This window comes from Periophthalmus magnuspinnatus, chromosome 10 (genome assembly GCF_009829125.3).
Source record: "Periophthalmus magnuspinnatus isolate fPerMag1 chromosome 10, fPerMag1.2.pri, whole genome shotgun sequence".
Lineage (NCBI taxonomy): Eukaryota > Metazoa > Chordata > Actinopteri > Gobiiformes > Gobiidae > Periophthalmus > Periophthalmus magnuspinnatus.
Genome location: NC_047135.1, coordinates 25,349,557 through 25,368,929, shown reverse-complemented (window position 1 = coordinate 25,368,929; position 19,373 = coordinate 25,349,557). Strand labels below are relative to the sequence as shown.

At 37.5% G+C, this 19,373-nt stretch overlaps 1 protein-coding gene across 1 annotated transcript; it reads right to left on the bottom strand.

The window, feature by feature from the left end:
- Positions 1-5,789: 5,789 nt before the first annotated feature.
- qdpra (quinoid dihydropteridine reductase a) lies at positions 5,790-19,113 on the bottom strand. The gene is made up of 7 exons (XM_033973976.2): positions 18,922-19,113; positions 18,722-18,814; positions 17,626-17,722; positions 16,658-16,798; positions 11,652-11,760; positions 9,251-9,334; positions 5,790-8,539 (listed from the first exon to the last, which is right to left on the bottom strand). The coding sequence occupies exons 1-7, from the start codon at positions 19,003-19,005 to the stop codon at positions 8,437-8,439; spliced, it is 711 nt and encodes a 236-aa protein (XP_033829867.1). The 5' UTR covers positions 19,006-19,113; the 3' UTR covers positions 5,790-8,436.
- Positions 19,114-19,373: the final 260 nt, after the last annotated feature.

The window sequence follows — 19,373 nt, the reverse complement described above, 5'->3', positions numbered from 1 at the left end:
ACATTTCAGTTGGATTTCTAAATACCATTATAGTAATACTTTTTTAAAATACAAGATGCAGCAGTAGAAGGCACATGAAACAAGTACTTGCCCTATATGCCATCTCTTGACTAAGAAGTGAAGAAGCAAACGAAGCTTTAACGCTATACCTGCATAGCTTCAGTACTGAGTATATGCATGTTCTTTAAAAACACAGAGGAGCACTTAAAGAATTGCCATCACAGAGGATGTCACAAAAAACTAGAGGCAACTGTTTGGAGCTCTAGAACTGGAGGCAGATTAAATATAGGCCTAGAAGATTATTCAAACTAAGGACGTTACGTAACGTGGCAAAAAGCTCCAAAAATGTGTATGCAGCATTTAAATCTATTTCGGGTCATAAGTCAGCTGTTATGTCACTGCTGGTATAGCAAAACTTTTTTCAGTTAACAAAGCCAGCATTTAACAGGGACATTAGAAATACCGATTGCAGTAGCTCATCTGGTAAATCATTCACTCTCTGACCTGAAGGTTGGCTGTTTGATCCCTACTCCCACCAGTTTATATTGCCTATGTGTCCTTGGGCAAGACGCTTAGCCCACCGTGCCTCCATTGTCTGCATAATCTGTTGTATGAATGTTTGTGTAAATAGGTTCTTTGATAGCATGCCCAAGTGGTAGTAAATGTGCTAAAATAAAAGTGACGACCATATTTTCTGGACTATAAATCACACTTTTTTTCATAGTTTGGCCAGGGGTGCGACTTATACTCAAATGCGATTTATATGTGAAATATAGTTTGTTTTTTCTTCATTATTATGCATTTTTTAGCTGGTGCAACTTATATTCCAGTGTGACTCATCCTCCGGAAAATAAGGTAAGTCTATGGAGGTCTAGTAGAATGCCTGTTTATGTTTTGTTTCCCATTCAAGATATATTTTGTTTTGAATTGTTAATCGCTATGGCAACAATCCCTTTTTCTCATCACTAAAACCACGGAAAGCCTATACCCAAATGTGTCTTATTACATATAGGTTTCCCCTTCCCATTACCTTATATGTACCTCATGACCTTGGATGCCTCTCTCCCTTGTTTACCATTATTGAATGCGACAGGACGCAGACACGGTTAAATGAAATCACTTATTCCCCACCCCACTACTACGCCTGTCACTTCGGAGCTCAGATGCCGAATAACACACTCGCGCCCTGCTAAATTCTCTTTAGCACGCCGCCGCACCTGTGTCATCCCCAATCATCGGGCCCTCGCAGGTTTTACACTGCACAAATAAGCGCACAATAGCATCTGTGTCACTCGGGTTGACAACTTATCTGCGACAACACTTTCGCGTCTCGTAGGTAATCTTTGATCAGCTTCGGTGCGATAAACATTGACTCGGTCCCCACGGGCGATCCACTCCACAGCGCCCGGGCGTCATGAGAGGTAATGGCGTGCGCGTCATATCAGCTGCACTGCATCCTCCTGCAAGAATATACAAAGAACACTGAGTACATATACGTGGCCAGTAAAAATCTGACAATTCGAATAACAGATTTTGGTGTGTGTTTACATGCACAAAATAAATATGATCATCAAAAACTCAGTATGTAACTTTTTAGTCCAAAATCAACTTACATCCTTACTCTGAATGGGGCTGCATCTCCACAAACCTGACTCTTATTTGGCCTGGAGGGGGTTTTCCTCTACTCGTTTCCATGGAAATGTTGTTCCTTTGGTTATAATCTTCCACAGTATGGCATAAAACTTAACCATGTTCATAGAGAATGTTGCGGAGTATAGTTTTAACTTTGTAGGTTACACATTTTATCCCAGTATAGATATATTACATAAGCAATCATCAAGACGTGTGTGGTTAGCATGCTATTTGTTGTAGGACTACATGTTCGAAATGCATTTTTAAGACACTTGCAACACCTTAAATCAATGAATTTTTAACTGCTGTATTTGGAAGACAAAGTACTATGAACTTCAACTCTTTAAATTAAAAAAAACAACAACAACAATTCTTTCATTTTTGTCTTTGCTACTTTAGCGTGCCACTTTTTTTTATGTATAATTCTTCTTGTCAAAACTTCAGAAAGAAATCCGATTGCTCACATTAGATATAACAGTTTAGATGACGTTTGACTACTCTGATAAATCCAAAAACCAGATCAGGGCTTTAGTGTGCATGTAAACATTACTACTGAGAAGAATTGCCACATAGAATAAATACATAGCAGCTACATTGAGCTGGGGAGCGCTTTACTCTTTCCTATTAATCCAAGCCATGGTGATTTATTACACCGTGCTTGTCAAGAACCTTATAGTCCCTAGGAACCATTGGAGAAATAGCAAGAGTTGTTTAAGGCTAAGGCAAGTGGATATACGGTCGGACTGGCTTGAAAAACAGCAACATAGCAGAGGTACAAAATATATATTGATCATAAAGTTTTAAATGGATGTCTTACCAGATGTGGAGTTTTGCCAAAGTGTGAGGTTGCAAAAGTAATTGGAACAAAAGAATGAATGGGTCAAATATGCATGCGAGATAGTCGATATAGTACACAGTGTTAGCAAAGCACCAACTGCATATTCAGATCTAAATGTGAACCCAAGTCATTTGATTATTGTAGGTTTATAGGAGAAAAGTGGAGAGAGGAGGTGATGCAAGAGCTCCATCTAGTGGAGGTAAGCAGCTCGGTTGGAGAGACCAAGCATGAGGGAGCTATAGTAAGAGGTACTGTTTGTTTACAATTTTTTGCACAGTGATATAGCATAAAAAAACAAAAAAACAATGCTTGTTATAAAACTTATAGATATATATCAATTCAATAACAAGACAATTATCAATTCAGAAAACTAATTACATTGGAATAGTGGTCTTTGATTGTCCCTCACACTTTGCTTGATAAAATTTATTCACCACTTGTATTTTTTTATTGCAATTACTGAAACTAAGGATTTCTTATCGTAACTATTGTTCTGTATACAAATGGACATGGCAACAATATTGTAGTTGAAAGAGGAACAAGCCCTATGCAATTTATGTGCTGTAGAAAATAATCTGATCTGATGACACTGGCTGAGTCATACCAGGTTCACAGTTTGGTTATGTAATAATGCAGAGGACTTACTAATGTTATTTAATGTGTTTAATATGTTTACTGTAGTGATGAGCAGTAAATGTGCGAGTGGTTTTATAGTTTCCCTGATTTGTTTGCAAGGATAATTTCTGATTCTGCATTAGAAATATGTTTGTTTATAAATTTCTACATGTTAATTTAGAATTTTTGTGAATTTCGTACTGCTGGATTTCAGATGACATCACAGCGTTCTACAGGTCAATATTATTTAATACAGATGGGGGAAAGCAAAAATAAATGCAGTTTTTATATTGCAATACAGTGAGTTCTAGGGTTTACTAACAGAAATGATCAGGTTCAAGATTTGTGCATTTACCTTTTGGATATTTCATGGCAAAGTACAATGTAATCAACAGGGAAAACTGGCTTTAAGATACATTTTTATGTTTTATACCATTTCCATAATATGTTTGCATGGTTTTTAGGCCCGAGCCCCTACAGGGCGTAGGGCCTATTGCTTCCGCAACGATGAGTGCGAAGCACTCATCGTTGCAGACTGTCTTCACGAAGTTGCGCGCGAAGCGCGCAACTTCGTGGCAGCACCGCGACCTTGCACGGACTCCTGTGTCCTAGCAACCCATGCCGTAGGCATGGGTTTTCATATTTGTTGTTGCTAGCATGTCAGCGTCAACATTGAGTCAATGGGCGAAGCCCATTGACTCAATGTTGACGCTGACGCAGCGCGAAGCGCTAATGTACCCAAACACACTCCTGGCATCGAGCCCTATCCAAGCCCCCATGCCGCAGGCATGGGCCATACTTGTTACTGCTAAAATGAATGGAAGTCAATGGGAGGTCAATGGCGGGCCCCGACGTCATGGCGAATGACGAGCGCGTCAGCGCTCGTCATTCGCCATTGACCCCACGGTGACGTGGGGAAAGTCAAGAGCTTTCAAAAAACGTATAATATGTCATTCTAATGTTATCGGATATATTGTTTTTGCTAAAAATATTATTATTTTTATTATTATTTTTATTTCTTCCTCTTCTGCTCTTTGAGCAGTAATTTGACCCCCTGAACATATTCAAAAACTCACCAAATTTTGCCCATAATTCAGGTCCGGCGAAAAATTTATTTTTTTATGTAGTGCATCATTGGGCATAAAAAAATGGCGCGACAGCGCCCCCTGCAAAAGTCACTTTTTTGACGTCAATGGGAGACGTCGACGTCAACTTTTTCATACAGCCACGAAATTCGGTACACGCATTCTTCAAGTGATGCCAAACAAAAAAGATTATTATGGCCACGCCCCCTGACGCACCGGAAGTCGGCCATCTTGGATTGAAAATTCCAAAATGCCGAGTCAGCGTTTTCGCTGACCTCGCATTTTCGTCAACTCCTCTGAAGGCGCTTCATCTGCAAGGCTGAAATTCACTGTACATCATCTAGACAAGTGGGGCATCAAAAGTTATCCAATTCATGATGATCCCTACTACGGTTTCCGTGCGGCGAAGCCGCAAAATTCCATCAGAATTTTTGCAAATTTCAAAAGTCTAAATTTGCTCCCGTTTGCGCATGCAAAGTCCGATTTGGCTCAAATTCGAATCAGTTGTAAAACTTTCGGGCTTAAAGCTACTCATTATGGTAGAAACTAAATTGGCGCGATAGCGCCCCCTACAGAACACCGAATAAATTTGTATGGAGGACCGAAAATTTAGTTTTCCCAAATGTTACCAAATTTGACACAAAATTCCATTGGGTCATCCCAATCAATAAAGTCAATCAGACCTATGTCGTCTTTTGCACCGTGTTGCCATGGCGATGCGCCAAACTGCCAATGTTATCCTAATGGGAAACCTCACAATTTTTCCCATTCATGGGAAAAATATTAGTTTCATGGAATAATGTGAAATTTGACACCATGACTCTTCATGTCATCCTGATCAAAAAAGTCAATCAGACCCATGTCATATTTTCCACTGGGTTGCCATGGCGATGCGCGAAAGCGCCCATGTTATCCTAATGGGGAAATTTCCAAATTTTCGTACATTTCAAAGTCTTATAACGACTTATTACCGTCAACGACGGACATAAAATTTGGCACAGTGATTCTTCAGGTCGTCCCCGTCAAAAAAGTCCGGGGGGCCAAGTTTGTATTTTGCACGGTGTTGCCATGGCGATGCCTGGAAAACCCATGTTGTTGCATTTTGTGCATCAGCACAAATTGACTTGTTTGGTGACAAGTGCAGCCCAAAGCCGCAATAAAAAAGGGACAAGTGGCGCGTTAGCGCCACCCACAGGGAGTGCCGGGTCGGCCAAGTGCGAAGCACGGCCCGCGAGGGCCGTTCGATGCCGCTTGCGGCTTTAATTTTTGTTTGTTTTTTCCCTAATTATTCATTGTTTGTTCATACATTTCTACAAGTTAAGCTTTTGTGAATTTTGTGTAATGTAAGTGGACTCACCCTTGTGCTGCATTACTCTTGACTCCAGCTGGGTTTGTACAATGTAAAATTTGATTATTTTTGTAGACACTATTGGAGGCTTCATACCGTAGCAGATAGCAGTTTTCAAAAGACCTCTTACAAAATGTCTGTAACTATATTTTCACTATCAAACCCCAGTACCACCTCTCAAGTCCAACTTCTCCAGCCAAACCATAAAACAGACCTTGAGGCAGAATTCACTTTCTCGACTTCTTCTCAGGGTCAAGAATGAGCTCAGTGCTACAAACACACACTTAGGTTTTATTCATTTTCAATTTGACACAGTTACAATATATAAACCCATAGAGGACACTGGACACAAGGACACTTGATAGACTAAGGCCACTCCGCTTCCAGAATTGTCCGTTTGAGAGAAGACAGCGGCATTTTGACAAGTTGTGAAGTTACGGAGGCGAAAACAACAGTAGTGAGAATAGTACAGACATATGGCGTTCCACATGGCGGGCAGATTACAGACAATGGGTAGACATTTAACGCATCAAAATCCAACATTAGCAACGTTTGGTTTAGTCACTGCAATGCAAATCAAGCTTTGCCAAAAAGATTCCAGAACCACTTTATAAATAGGAATGGGTCTCGCTAGCTAGCCATTACGTCAGCTAGAATTAAAGGCGCGTTATGCAACTTTTCTGATGGGGTGGGTGGACAAATCTACACGGATTAGTGTTGTCACAATACTAAAATTTCAAACTCAATTTCGATACACAATACAGATTCTGTTCCCACAATGATAATATAAAACACTCTAGACCAGGGGTGGGCAAACTTTTTGACACACGGGCCACAGTGGGTTCTATAATTTAGGGCCGGGCCAGTATATGTATATATTACATTAGGGATTTGGCCTGTAACATATAGCAAAGCATGAATAAGTATTGTACTAATTGTTTTACAAATCCAAATTAAATTAATAATTTATTAAATTTCAGTTAAATAAACAGCAGAAAAACTCACATTCAGTTTTATCAAGTGTCAAAAGATCAACAACTTGTAAAAAACTTGTAAACAAAAGGTAAACTGTACAAGGTTTACCCTTATCTATTTTAATATAAATTTGGTGACCTTCGGTGGGCCGGATTAATAAGCCCAAAGGGCCATGTGTGGCCCCCAGGTCGTAGTTTACCGATGTCTGCTCTGGACAGTAGAATGATTTTCATATTACCATGTGGTGTTACATCTATGTGATCCCACAGCTGTCCAGTCTATGTGGACAACTGTGGGATTTTTGGAGACACAGATAGTCTTAAACTTTTGATCTTGAGCTGTATTTGAACAAGTATAAGAATGTGACTCTTTTGTATCGATACTAGTTCTATTGATTAGTATTTGGTTTTCAGTACTTTTGACAACATTCCCTGCACCTGGAATGCTCCATAGTAAGGCATTAAACTTGTCTTTCTCCCTAAAAACAAACAGATGGTACTATCAGGCCAAGTTACAGGTCAGGTTTGTGGAAAGAGCAAGGAAATAGTTCCCCCTCTTGCATTTATTCAAACGCATGTAATTGAATAAATCCAAGATGGATACTGTGGAACATTCTAGGCAAGGCAGTAACATTTCCATAGATATAAGCATGTGGTGGACCCTCCACCAGAAAAGTTATAGTGCCCTTTTAAAGTATGGGAAGCACAAAGTACAATGTTGTGAAATGCTTGAGTGTTCTGAAATTAGACATATGAACACATAAGCTACTAGTTACAATACCATCAATGCACCTTGATAGTCAACCTGATTGTAATTTTACTAAAAGATATTTGAAAATATATATGAAACAAAACATGAGTTTCAGAAAATACTTTTAAAAATAACTCTGCATACAACATGACAAACAAATCAGTTGCGTGGTTGAAAAATACTATTTCAAATCATGACAACAATGAACCACAAAATAAACTATCTATAATTTATGCATTTATTTAGTCATGTATTGTAGCGTTAAAGGGCCTTTACCAGATTTCAAACCATGAGCCAAGAAAATGGTTTAGTTTGAACTTTTAGCCGAGCCTATCTAGTCTTTTCTATCGCTATGATATCGCACCATGACAGAGAATCAAGTGTCTGGGATAGTGTCAGGCAGTTGGTTTCCCATGATTCTCAATAACAATGTGCCGAATTGGATGAAACAAGGTGACCCTGTCAGTAGAGAAAATGCAATAAAATGAATACCTTATATTTTACAGTCTCAATTTATATTCTTATCCAGCAGCTTTTATCGTGCTGTTCATGATGTAAAGAGTATTTATTTTGACAAGAATAAATTAAAATCAGGTAATGGCCCTTGAAAGGTCCCAAATTACTTGGAGCAATCTTATAATATCGTTACCTCCTCAAAACCCGGAGTTACGTTGTTTCATTCACACATGTTTCAATAGTCCTGATTTATTAGTCTGTCTATATTAGCAAAACTAAAAATGCATGTTTATGTAGTGGTAGTTTCCAAGTGAACAGCAACAGCAACCTTTTACCTTTTGTTCAGTAGAGATTAGCAATTCCAGGCTTGAAATCACCCATACTGATCTTAGTGAAAACGTATGAAGTTTAAAAACACAGTGGAGCACTTCCTGTATTACCACATACCATCACAAGGTAGGAAGGAGTGTTTTCCTTTCTCGAGAACAACTCAGCCACAATATGCAGGTTTCTGATGAGGAAACGACAAACACAATAATGTAATATAGGCCCTTTAAGGTTGTGGCATGAATTGAAGAGACTATTTTCTACAGCTAGATGGTGCTGTGGAGCTGTTACAACCACACTACCTTCTCTTTTTTTCTCCTCTTATAAACATGTACATCTCCACACCTCCTTTCCTCTCCTCTCCCTGCGGTCTACTCCATGTCTCTTGTCCATACTCTCTCTCCCTTATTCTACTTGGCTGGCACTGCCTGGGTTTCACCTGCCGAGGTCACCAGCTCCATGAGGCTGCCTGAAGCTGGGCGGTCTGTCCCTGTGGCCCAGTTGAAGAACAATCTGAAACAAGGAAATTTAATGGAAAGAGGTTCTGTTATTAAAATGTGCTTTTCATTATTTATCCTATATAATTACTGATACAGGACTTGTAGAATGGAATTGGTATGCATCATGTTTTAGTACGAACCAATATTTCATATAGTAAGAATTCTGGTTAACACTAAACCAATAAGGGTTTATCTTGAGACATTTTCAGTCCAGGGGGTATAACAGAAGCATTGATAATATTGTGAATATTGTTATGAATATCAAGTATATTGGTACAAACAAACAAAAAATGCAAAAAAAAAAAAATTTAAACTTTCAAATAAGTGTATAAAGTAGGTTTCTGCACTTCTATGGCACATAATCCTGTTTTAACACATTCTGTTGGATTGGCATATTGTTTTAACATACTGGGCTATTCCAAAAAAATATACATTTTTGTCAACATTGCCCACCCAGAAGTCCTGTGCATAACTACCTCACATACACACAGGCCTCTGGAGAAATCATCCCAACTACTGTCTGAGCAATTACTTAGAGATAACAATAAAAGCAAGAAATGAGCAAGAAATGAAGCAGAATTTATCTTACTGAAAGACTGAATAAATTTAGTCTTTCAATAGAAAAAAACAAAACAAAAACTGTGGGTATGGTTATAATTTATGCTACCAGGCAGAACTTGAGGGAGAAACAGCAGATTTTCCATGTCCAGTGGGTGCGACTTACTCTGCGATGTACTCCAACGGTGTCCACGAGCTGAAGTCGGCCTTAGGCATGAACTTCCTGTTCATAGGCGTATCCAAGGTAACCCTGCCAAACCAAGTCAAGTGACAATGAGAGCAGAGGAGGACGAGTGCATACAGCACTGCAGATGGCTGTATGTGCAATTGGACAATACAGAATGACAAATCTCACAAGATATTCTTATTTTTTCAAATATCATATTCATCTAGAATTAGCTTTTTTTACATAACAAAATTTAAAATGCATGCTATCCATCTCCATGCAAACAAGCAGGTGACGTCACCAGACCAAGTTAGGGTCAGATCTGTGGCAACGCAAACCTGCTCACAACAAGAATGCATGGTTTAGGGAATTTTTGAGCAATAAAATATCTCCATGAAAACAAGCAGGTGCGGACCCCCAACATAGCGTGTTAAGTGTATTTGCAAATGGTCTGAACAAAATTTGAAAAAAAAAAAAAAAAGGAAAAAAAAAAATCTCTAATTTTTTGTTTCTTTAAAAACAAAAAAGCCAATATAAGGATTATATTTGGAATGCTTTCATGATTAGAACGTGAACACACGCGATTTACAATCAAATCAATACTAGGGCTGTATTGGACTAAAAAAATACTTCATGACTAAAGGTCTGCTGATGGATTTGTCCAAAAAGGGGCATGGCAAAATCTCTCCAAGCTATTATGTATCTTTATGTATCTGACACAAACTGCACTCACAAAAGTACATCTGCACGGGGGTTCATGCAAAGCCAACTATGCAGGGGGGAAAAAAACACTACAAAACAGTGTATTTATATATTACAGATTAAACAAGTTTAATCTGCCTTTTTACATATAAATATAAAAAAAAATACCAAATCTTCAGCCAACTCACTCACTTTGTCCTTCATGCTGCTGTCCCATATAAATCTTTATAATCTAAATAAAATGATTAGCTGACTGATACAGGTTTTGGCCAACTAACACACCACTGACTGAGTAAGCAATTCAACGACTGAGCCCTAATCAATAAAAGCTTTAACAAGCGTATAGCACTGGCTTATTTAACTCACTTTGTAGTCTATAAATGTTGGTAAGTGATGGTGCAGCGTGACAACAGTACCGCAGGGTAGAGGCTGCGGCAGAAAATGCAAGTCATGGGTCTAATGCTAAACAGATGTGACAGGCCTCAGAGCTCCCCGATGGGGGTAAATGCAACCAAAGAGAGCACAGCACACGCATACTCCCACAAAATACAATCTAGGCATCTCACCGTGACCAAGCACAAACAAGGCAAGGTTCTTTCATAAGCAAAACCAATGCAAAAATGGCCAGGTGATTTTTGCAGAGAAATGGATTTTGTGTAAGAGAATTGTCAAGTTTATTCTCACCATGGGTCTTTGAATGCAAGCTAAAGCTGGTGAGTGAATTGGAAGTAATGTTTGTTTTTCAGTGTGAGCTGGGTCTGTATTTACAGGCTGTTCCAAAATCCATCGATCTCTCTGCGCTGAAATATATAATAGAATTTAAAAGGTCTACAATGCAATTTTTCTGGGGGAGGGTCTGCCACCTGCTTGTTACCATGGAAATGTCATTGCTTTGCTTAGAATAGACAAAGACAATCACAGTCATCTTTCTATGTTTGCGTACGACACTTTGGCCAGCTGTAAAGTTATAAAAATGCTTTGAAGTTGGTATGGTATGGTATGAAATGTTCCACGATATTGCATCAAAATGATCATTCTAACATCTATTCAAATACAGGCGTTTTCACTGCTCAAAAAATAAATAAAAAAATGCCCATTGTTACTGTTCACAGGCTCACCTCTGCACCAATCTGACTAGTAACTTAGCTTAGTGGAGTTGCCTATTTGTCTCCTTGTAAATGGATATGTTTAATAGAATACTGTGGAACATTTTAGACAAACCAATATGTATTAGTAGGTCCAGTTTTATAAGTGTAAAAAACTCTTTTTAGTCATAGAATAGAAAATGTTGCCAAGGAAATCATGTTATCACCATCACAAGTTATTTGATTTGAATTAGGTCAAAAAAACAAAGTGGATATGTAATACTTTTTAAATACATTTTTGAAAGGATTTTGCTAAAGTCGTAAAAGCAAAACTTCTCAGGCACCAACTTTTAATGATTACAGATTGCAGAATGGCTACATTTTAATCGCCATTTAACCCCGACACCCGAGGCATTCATTTGGACTGCCTTTGTAATTTGGTTTTATAAGCAAATGAAAAGTCCACTATTTTGTTCATTTTTTGTGAGCATCACCCCTCCCTGTAAGTAGTACATCACTTTTGAGACACATCTAGTCTTTTATAGTTCAATAATTTTTTCCTCAGGTCAAGACACCATTAAGTGACTAAAGCCATGTTTGTATGTAGTACTTACGGTAGAATTGCGACAGCTGTAGCTTCTGAGGGCATTCCGCTGTTTTTGGCTGCCAGACTCTGACACAACTGATGGACAGCAGCTTTGGCCATTCCATAACCCACCATACCTGGAATCATATGTTATAATGTTTTACTAAGTGGAGAATAGGGCTGCACAATGTATCATCATGAGGACTATCCGCACACATAAGAAATAGTGTTGTCACGAAAGGAATAGACTTGATACTCTATTTTTATGACCATAGTATTGGCATCGCTGTACTCTGTGGCCTTATGTCTGTAATTCCTTAGTCGTCCAGGTAGGTTCCATAGTGGCCCATGAGCGTATACTGGATTATGTGGTCTTGTTCAGATACAGCTCAAGATCATTCCAAAGCTATTCACAAAAGGTTCATTTTGGTCCTGTGAATGTGACTTTTTTAGTCTCTATATATGCTCAAATGAGTATCTAGTTGTCGACACATAGTTAGCAAAAATGGAAATATGTTTCAACTTAAAATTACCCTATTATCCCCATTTTGATCCCTGTTTACATTTGGGGAAACAATAAGAAAGTAGGATAGTAGGAAGTAGGATAGGTGGACAGAAGTGTAGAGGTGTGGAATGTATTGTCAGATCAGAATTTTTAGTTACCCTAAAGTTAAACCAATGGAGATTTTAAGATGTTGAATACTAAATCTAATATCTCTGCACTGATCCTACAAAAAGGGCAGATTTTGTCAATACTGGTCCCTTTTAAACATTCTAGCAAATAGAGAACCATCTGCTAATGCCATCTATCCATTCACTGTCAGCACTCCAAACATTCACTGCAAGCATCATTAATATCATATTGCAAAGTATTAAGATAAAATGGCGTTTAATGACAAGTTATTTATTTGTATTCAGACACAGAATTTAGTTAGCTACAAAAGCAATATATTATTTGATATTACAAAATAATTTAAAAATCCAATTCCATGGTGTTGACACTAAATCTATTCTAGTTTACTTTACTCTAGTTTTAATTTTTTAGGATTTAGAGCCCAACTTTTTATCCCAAACAACTATTGCCTTAAGTTTGAGTTGACCCAGTTGACTATGTACAGAGGTTAGCTGGACTTTTGAACCCGACTGAGGTGAAATCATAACCTACTTTCATTGTGTAATCTTTTAAGCTGTAAAGTCACCAACCAGACAAAAGTCATTCACCAAGTTCCACTAGCCCTTACACCCAGCTAGCTTACACATCTGGAACCACTACTCTACCCTTATAAAACCTTTCTGAAGAATTCCAATCTTCCTAAACCAATCACATGACGAGCGTGCTAAATTGTCTTACAAACAAGCGGCCAATAGGAACAAGGGGTGGTGACGAGACTTTCTACCAGCTTTGAGCAAATCTGGATTTACACAAAAAAATGAAGATAAGGTTTAGACTGAAAGGCGTCTGCAAGTCCAAAATGTCATTATAAAGTAAACCATACTGAAATTGTTTAAAGTTGGACTATTTATTTCACTAAATAGCAATTAACATGGGTATATTTAACATTTTACACACAAAAAAAAAAATCTTGCCTACTTTTTCCTAGTTTCTAATTTTAGGGAAGTTTATTCTGGTTGGACACGGGCAGCAGATATGACATATGTGCAGGTATTTATATAACTGTTACCTAGCAACCATAATGTTAGTAAGTGCCAAAACTTATCTAAATTACACTAATAAAAATTACAGTTAAATAAGGTTTAAACTGCCTTCCTTGTGCCTAAATTGTAGGGATGCACCGATATGATATTGTATCGAATATCAGCGCTAATACTTAAGAATTTGCTGGATCAGATATCTGTTCAGTAGATATCCTGGTTGGACATATAAATTGATGTAATAAGATTATTTACTAGTTGTAGTCGGTTCAGAAAACCTCACAACATTTAAAACTTTGAACAAAGTTGTTCTGTAGTTACATTTGGACCAGTTTTGTCTTGTTTTTTATCCCTACAGTGTTATGTAGCCATTTTATTTTTGTTTTAAGTGAATAAATGGCTTTAAGTGTCCAAATTGGTATCTGTTAATATGGGGTAACAACAGAGACTGATAATAGCATAGTATCGGTTTTGGAACTGAAAAACCTGGATTGGTGCATCCCTAGTAAACTGTTCATGCAGTTTGAATGGAATTTTCAGTGTTGTTGACATACGTAGAGTTGTTCCATCAGCACTACTTCCTGTGTTTTTGTACTTTTCTTCAACTTATTTTCAACAAACACAAAGCCATTATAAGCAAAAGATATTGAAATTGCTTAAATGATTACTTTATCCATTTGAACATGGCACTCGTGTTTATTGGCTACTTTGGAGGTGGTCCGAGGTAATGTGAGAATCAATACAAAAATCAATATACCACAATGTTGATTTTAAAGCACTATTCATTCTCAGCGTAGTGGAAATGCCATACACATTTGCAATGATTAGATGTTAGATTTTGCATGATGTGAACACTAAATATGTCCTCAGTAATGATGTTGCCATAAATCTGAATGAAAGGATTGGATTAGTCGTCCTCCTGCCCATAAAGCAGCATTACAGGATATTTTTAGACACACACCCCGATTGACACAAACCAGATCCTCATACAACTTCATTTACAAAAACACATGGCCAGCCCCATTTCCAAAACAGTAATATTGAGCTAGAAATATTGATTTTGTTAAGCATGTAGCCAAAAAAAAATTAAATAAAAAAAAAATATATATATATATATATATATATATATATATATATATATATATATATATATATAATTTATATAAGTTATATAAATATAACTTTTTCTCCAATGTGCATAAAAGAGAAATGCTATGCTTAAAGGAGACATATTGTTCTTTTGTCATCTTTGTAGTTATAATCTATGACACCCTAGATCCTGGTTATATTTTGGACATTTTAATAAACTGCAATATTGATCTAAAATTACTTATGAAAAGGATCAAGTCCGCTGAGTTTGCGCTGGAAAATTGTGGAGCCCAATGGAAGCTATGGTATGTCATTCATGTATGGTGCGTCATTCGATTCAATTTTATTTATATAGCACATCTAAAAAACTACTTCAGGTGCCCAAAGTGTTTCACTTAACAAGTAAAAATAAACCCACAAAAAAAAAAAAAAAAAAAAAATATATATATATATATATATATATATATATATATATATAACAGGTTTACAAGTTCCTTTTTTGCAGAATGGGTCTCCTTTAATGTGATTGTTGCTATGTTTTTATAAAATTCTACACCATTTTAATCATTCACGGTTGTACAATTTGCTTATTTTGATCTTTCTGTACCAAACTTCGATTCTGACCACTCATTGAAACCTCTTTTGTAAATCTTTTTGTTTAAAATCGCTGTCATGCCATACTGTAAGCCTACTACAGTGTCGACAGGACAATGGATAGTCCTGCTCTGAACACTTTTAGTTAACCGAGCCTGTCCATATGGATGAAGTGTGGGGCCATAACTGCTGAGTCACGGTCTCTAAGCCACATCCAATGAGCTTTGCAGCCCTTTGCTGAGACAGGGATTGCATTGATTTAAACCTGAGCTGGTCACATGGTGCAGGTGGGAGGGGTGGTGGTGGGGGGGTCCTCACATGGGACAGAAGACAAAGGCTATAGTGCCACACACATAGCAGGGGGCTGGAAGGGTTCTCATCATGTGACAGTAGTATAGATGAAATTTGCAATAAGTGACAGTTGGTTCAACAAAAGGAGTGTATTACTGAGGACATGCTTTACACTGCAAGAATGACTGAAAGCGTACCACGTCTTCTATTGTTCTTTAGTTCTGAAATCGGACGATTTTGGAGTTGTGCGAGACATCGCCTATCGGCCCATAATTGAGAAAATGTTTTGATTAGTAGGTATACCTGACCAGATTCAAGTTACAAACACAGTAACACATTTTTATCATATTTTAAAATCCAGAAAACCATAACCTCCATTTGCCAAGTTTGTTTGATAACCCATACACCCCTTTTTGATTGCCATGCAGCAGTTGAGCTAGTGATAATTTCACAAAAACAACTATAAACCGTGCATTTTAATTAACCACATTTAATTATGCTAAACATAATTAAAAACAAAGCAATCTACGACAAATTAATTGCAATCTGCATTTCCAAGTGCCTTAATATTCCGAGTTGCGTCATCTCCAAAAAAAATCCATGCTTTTAAATTTTAGCTGTCCAAATTTGTACTGTCCGTCAGGTTCATTCAAGGTAGCAAAAGCTATAGTCTAACCAATAAAGACTGCTCAGCATTTATTCCACATAGCTCGGTTGGAATGCTGACTGTCTGCTCCTGCACAACATATCAGCATTTCACAGTTCTATACTTTGTCATTTCATTGCACGGATCCATTTTATCGACACTTCTCTCTGGCTCCTCCATCCCTCATTCAAAACCTGCAGGGCATCTGATTACTTCTATTATTTCAATTGGCAGTTTAGACAGCAACCTATATGCGTAATGTAGTGTCCAATAGGTTTAAGAATCCCTACAGTTTACCACAGAGCTGGAGGTCAGGTCAGAAGTGTATAATCAAAAAAATAGGGAGATTGGGTATCGGTTCTGTGACATCGGTTAAGCAGATATCCTGGTTGGGCCTTTAATTGGATGTAATAAGACTATTAACTATTTATTATTAATACAAATCTGCTCTGTAGTTGAAGGACAAATGACACTATAACATAACACTATTGGATCTCTCGTGAAATCAGTTTTAAGGAAAGTATCAGTAAAGGTATCGAAACTGAAAAAACTGGATTGGTGCATCCCTAGACCCAATCCTTAATCAAGAATGATGAGGTACAATGTTTGTGGATTTCCATTTTGGGTATTAAAATCTTACCCACCATCTGAAAGTATGACATCTTCAAATTCTAGGTGAACATAACCTAGAAGTCTAGATGGGAAAGTGAGGAGACGTGGGTCCAGTTGTGGTAACTGTGATGCAGGGAGTAGACACAAACCTCCAGTCCCTGAAAGAGCAGCTTTAGCCCCAGCCAGAGTGAGCAGTCCTCCTGGTTTGAGGTGTAGAGCAGCCAGGTGACTGGAGATGGTGGATGTCCACACACTCTGCTTCCACATCAAGTCTGCGTTCTTGTACAAATCTGAAAAAAAAGAAGAAAAAGGTGTTGTTTTTTCTTAGGGTTTCATAGATGATGAAACTCCAATGTGTCCTGTAACAAAATAACAAATTTGCAAATAATAATGACAATATTTGAATACATTGTTAAAATAAAAAGTGTGGCATACAATCATTTGCTTCCCATTATATTGTTATTTGTTGCCATGTATTTTCCTTTACAATTTTAAAATTGAATGAAGTAAAAAATATGATTTAAAGTTATGTTGTATCACCAATGGGTTGGCAAATATGGGTTGCCATATGTTGTTTGCATTCCCTCATATTCATTTCAAACCAATTTACGGCCAAAATAATTTGACTACTGCGCTCCAAAATATATATTTAAAAAATTACACTTCATAGCCATATCTAAGAGTAATATAGTATAAAGCAGATGTTCGATTAAAACTTCTACAATGATAGTTTATATTAAATAAAATTATGAAAAGTTGGGTCTTAGTTGCAATATGAATGCCAATTCAGCAATTCATTTAAAAAGGTGAGATTATATTTCCTGGAAAAACAAATATGTGTTAAAATACCTGGGATTGTTAGAGTAGTTTATTCATTTGTCCTCTCTCAAAGGTAATCACATTCATTAAAAAAAAGAAGAATGATTCTTCAAAAATAACAAATATAAAATCTTATATTTAGCCATTATCAAAAAATCTAATCGGAGAATTAACAATTTTATTTCTAAAAACACTAACGTAGTGAATGGGAAGATACCAAACTGGACTGGAGATAAATGATGATTCTGAAGTAAATGCCACTGATAATGACAGCAGTAAACAATGCTAAGAGTCTGACCTTTGGAGCTGCAGTTTCCTCCTGCCCAGCCTCCAGCCACACACAAGATGGCATCCACCTTCTGTTCCCCCAGTAACTGAGACACATCTGTGGTCACCTGCTCACAACAACACAGATAGCATCATTTTAATAAAGGCAAGGGAGCAGGCACATGACATCATGGCAAGATAATAATTCATAACACTAGCAGACTATGCGGTTTACTGGGGGCTATTAAATGCTGACACTAAACCAGTTATAGTGATTTGCAAATATGGTAGTTCTCATATAGGGCTGTATAATTCATTCAAATGTTAATAGTGGTTACTGCTCCGTTCAATTATAAAAATGGATAAAGGAATGACATGGGTGTTTGTTCTGTCCCACAAAACCTGAACAAAAATAAGAAAATAAATAAATAATACCTTATACTTGGTCAAATTTGTATTTATTTATTATGATTTAAATTATGAACCACTGATTTTGTGATTTTTTTTTTTCAGTAATACAGCATCCTGATTACATTTTAAATATGCACAAAATAATAAAAGGAAGTTTCGCCTGACATGAATTAATGACATAAAGCTGGATATTGCAACTCAAATTAAGGACTTGCATTTTATATTACCGCTAAAAGCCATAGTATGTAACATTTTAGCCCAAAATTCGACTAAAATAAAAGTCTGGTTGTATTTAACACACTGAACATGATATAGAAACATGACTGTGAGTGTACTTGCATCTCCACAAACCTGACATGAAGAATGTTCCAAGGTATGGTTTTAATTTCCTATTTCCATGGAATCATGCAGGTGATGTACTACTACCTCCATGCAGTTACATGCACTTAAAGTATTCATTATTTACAAAGATTGCTCAATTGTGTGTTAAATTTACTCATTTTTAAACCTGGGCTTTCATAAACATTGCACAGTTTGCACCTTGTCCTCATGCAAAACTCAACTCTAAAGCACCAACAATCATAGACCTTGATCACGTTATAATCAACGTGTTATGCGCATGCTCAGTTTAATCCAACACATGCACATGGCTCACAATATTACTAGGAAAAAAAACCCCAAAACAACAAAACATCAAATCTGTCAATATAACTTACCTGTCCAGCCTGCTCCATAAAAGACTCACTCATCTTCACTATGACATTCTCGTTTGCTTCCTCGTTAGCTGCCATATCGATGCTAGCAACCCACTGCAATAAAATATAACGCAGTTAACATTAGCATTAAATGAGAAAAGTGACATGTGTTAGCATATAGCAGCCGGCTAGCATGAGGGGACTTTAGCCTGTTCGCTTACCCAGCCTTTGGACCTAAAATGCTGCACAATCCTGGAGCCCAGAGCCCCTCTTCCTCCGTAGACGATGACCCTGTTAGCAGCCATGGTTAGCCGGGATTAGCAGCAGTGACAGCGGGGAAATGGGCGGATGAATGGAGCCCGGAGGAGAGGAGCACGGGCTAAATACACAGCGGGCTGAGAGGCGCGGGGGGCGGACACATGAAGGGGCGGACACGGATTGAGCAACAGGTCCACTGGAACTAATGCTGCGTTCACGGTCAGTGTGAAAATGAAAAATTGTAATGTAAAGATAATTTACAATCAGTTATGGAGCGTGTAGTTTATTCTTTAGTTGTCAAATGTATGTACAAATTCATTAATCTCACAGAACAAATGAACTGCACCGAATTTAGCTGCTGCTACTTTGTACCTGCAGTCACTGGGCACACACTAAAAATACACTTACCTTACAA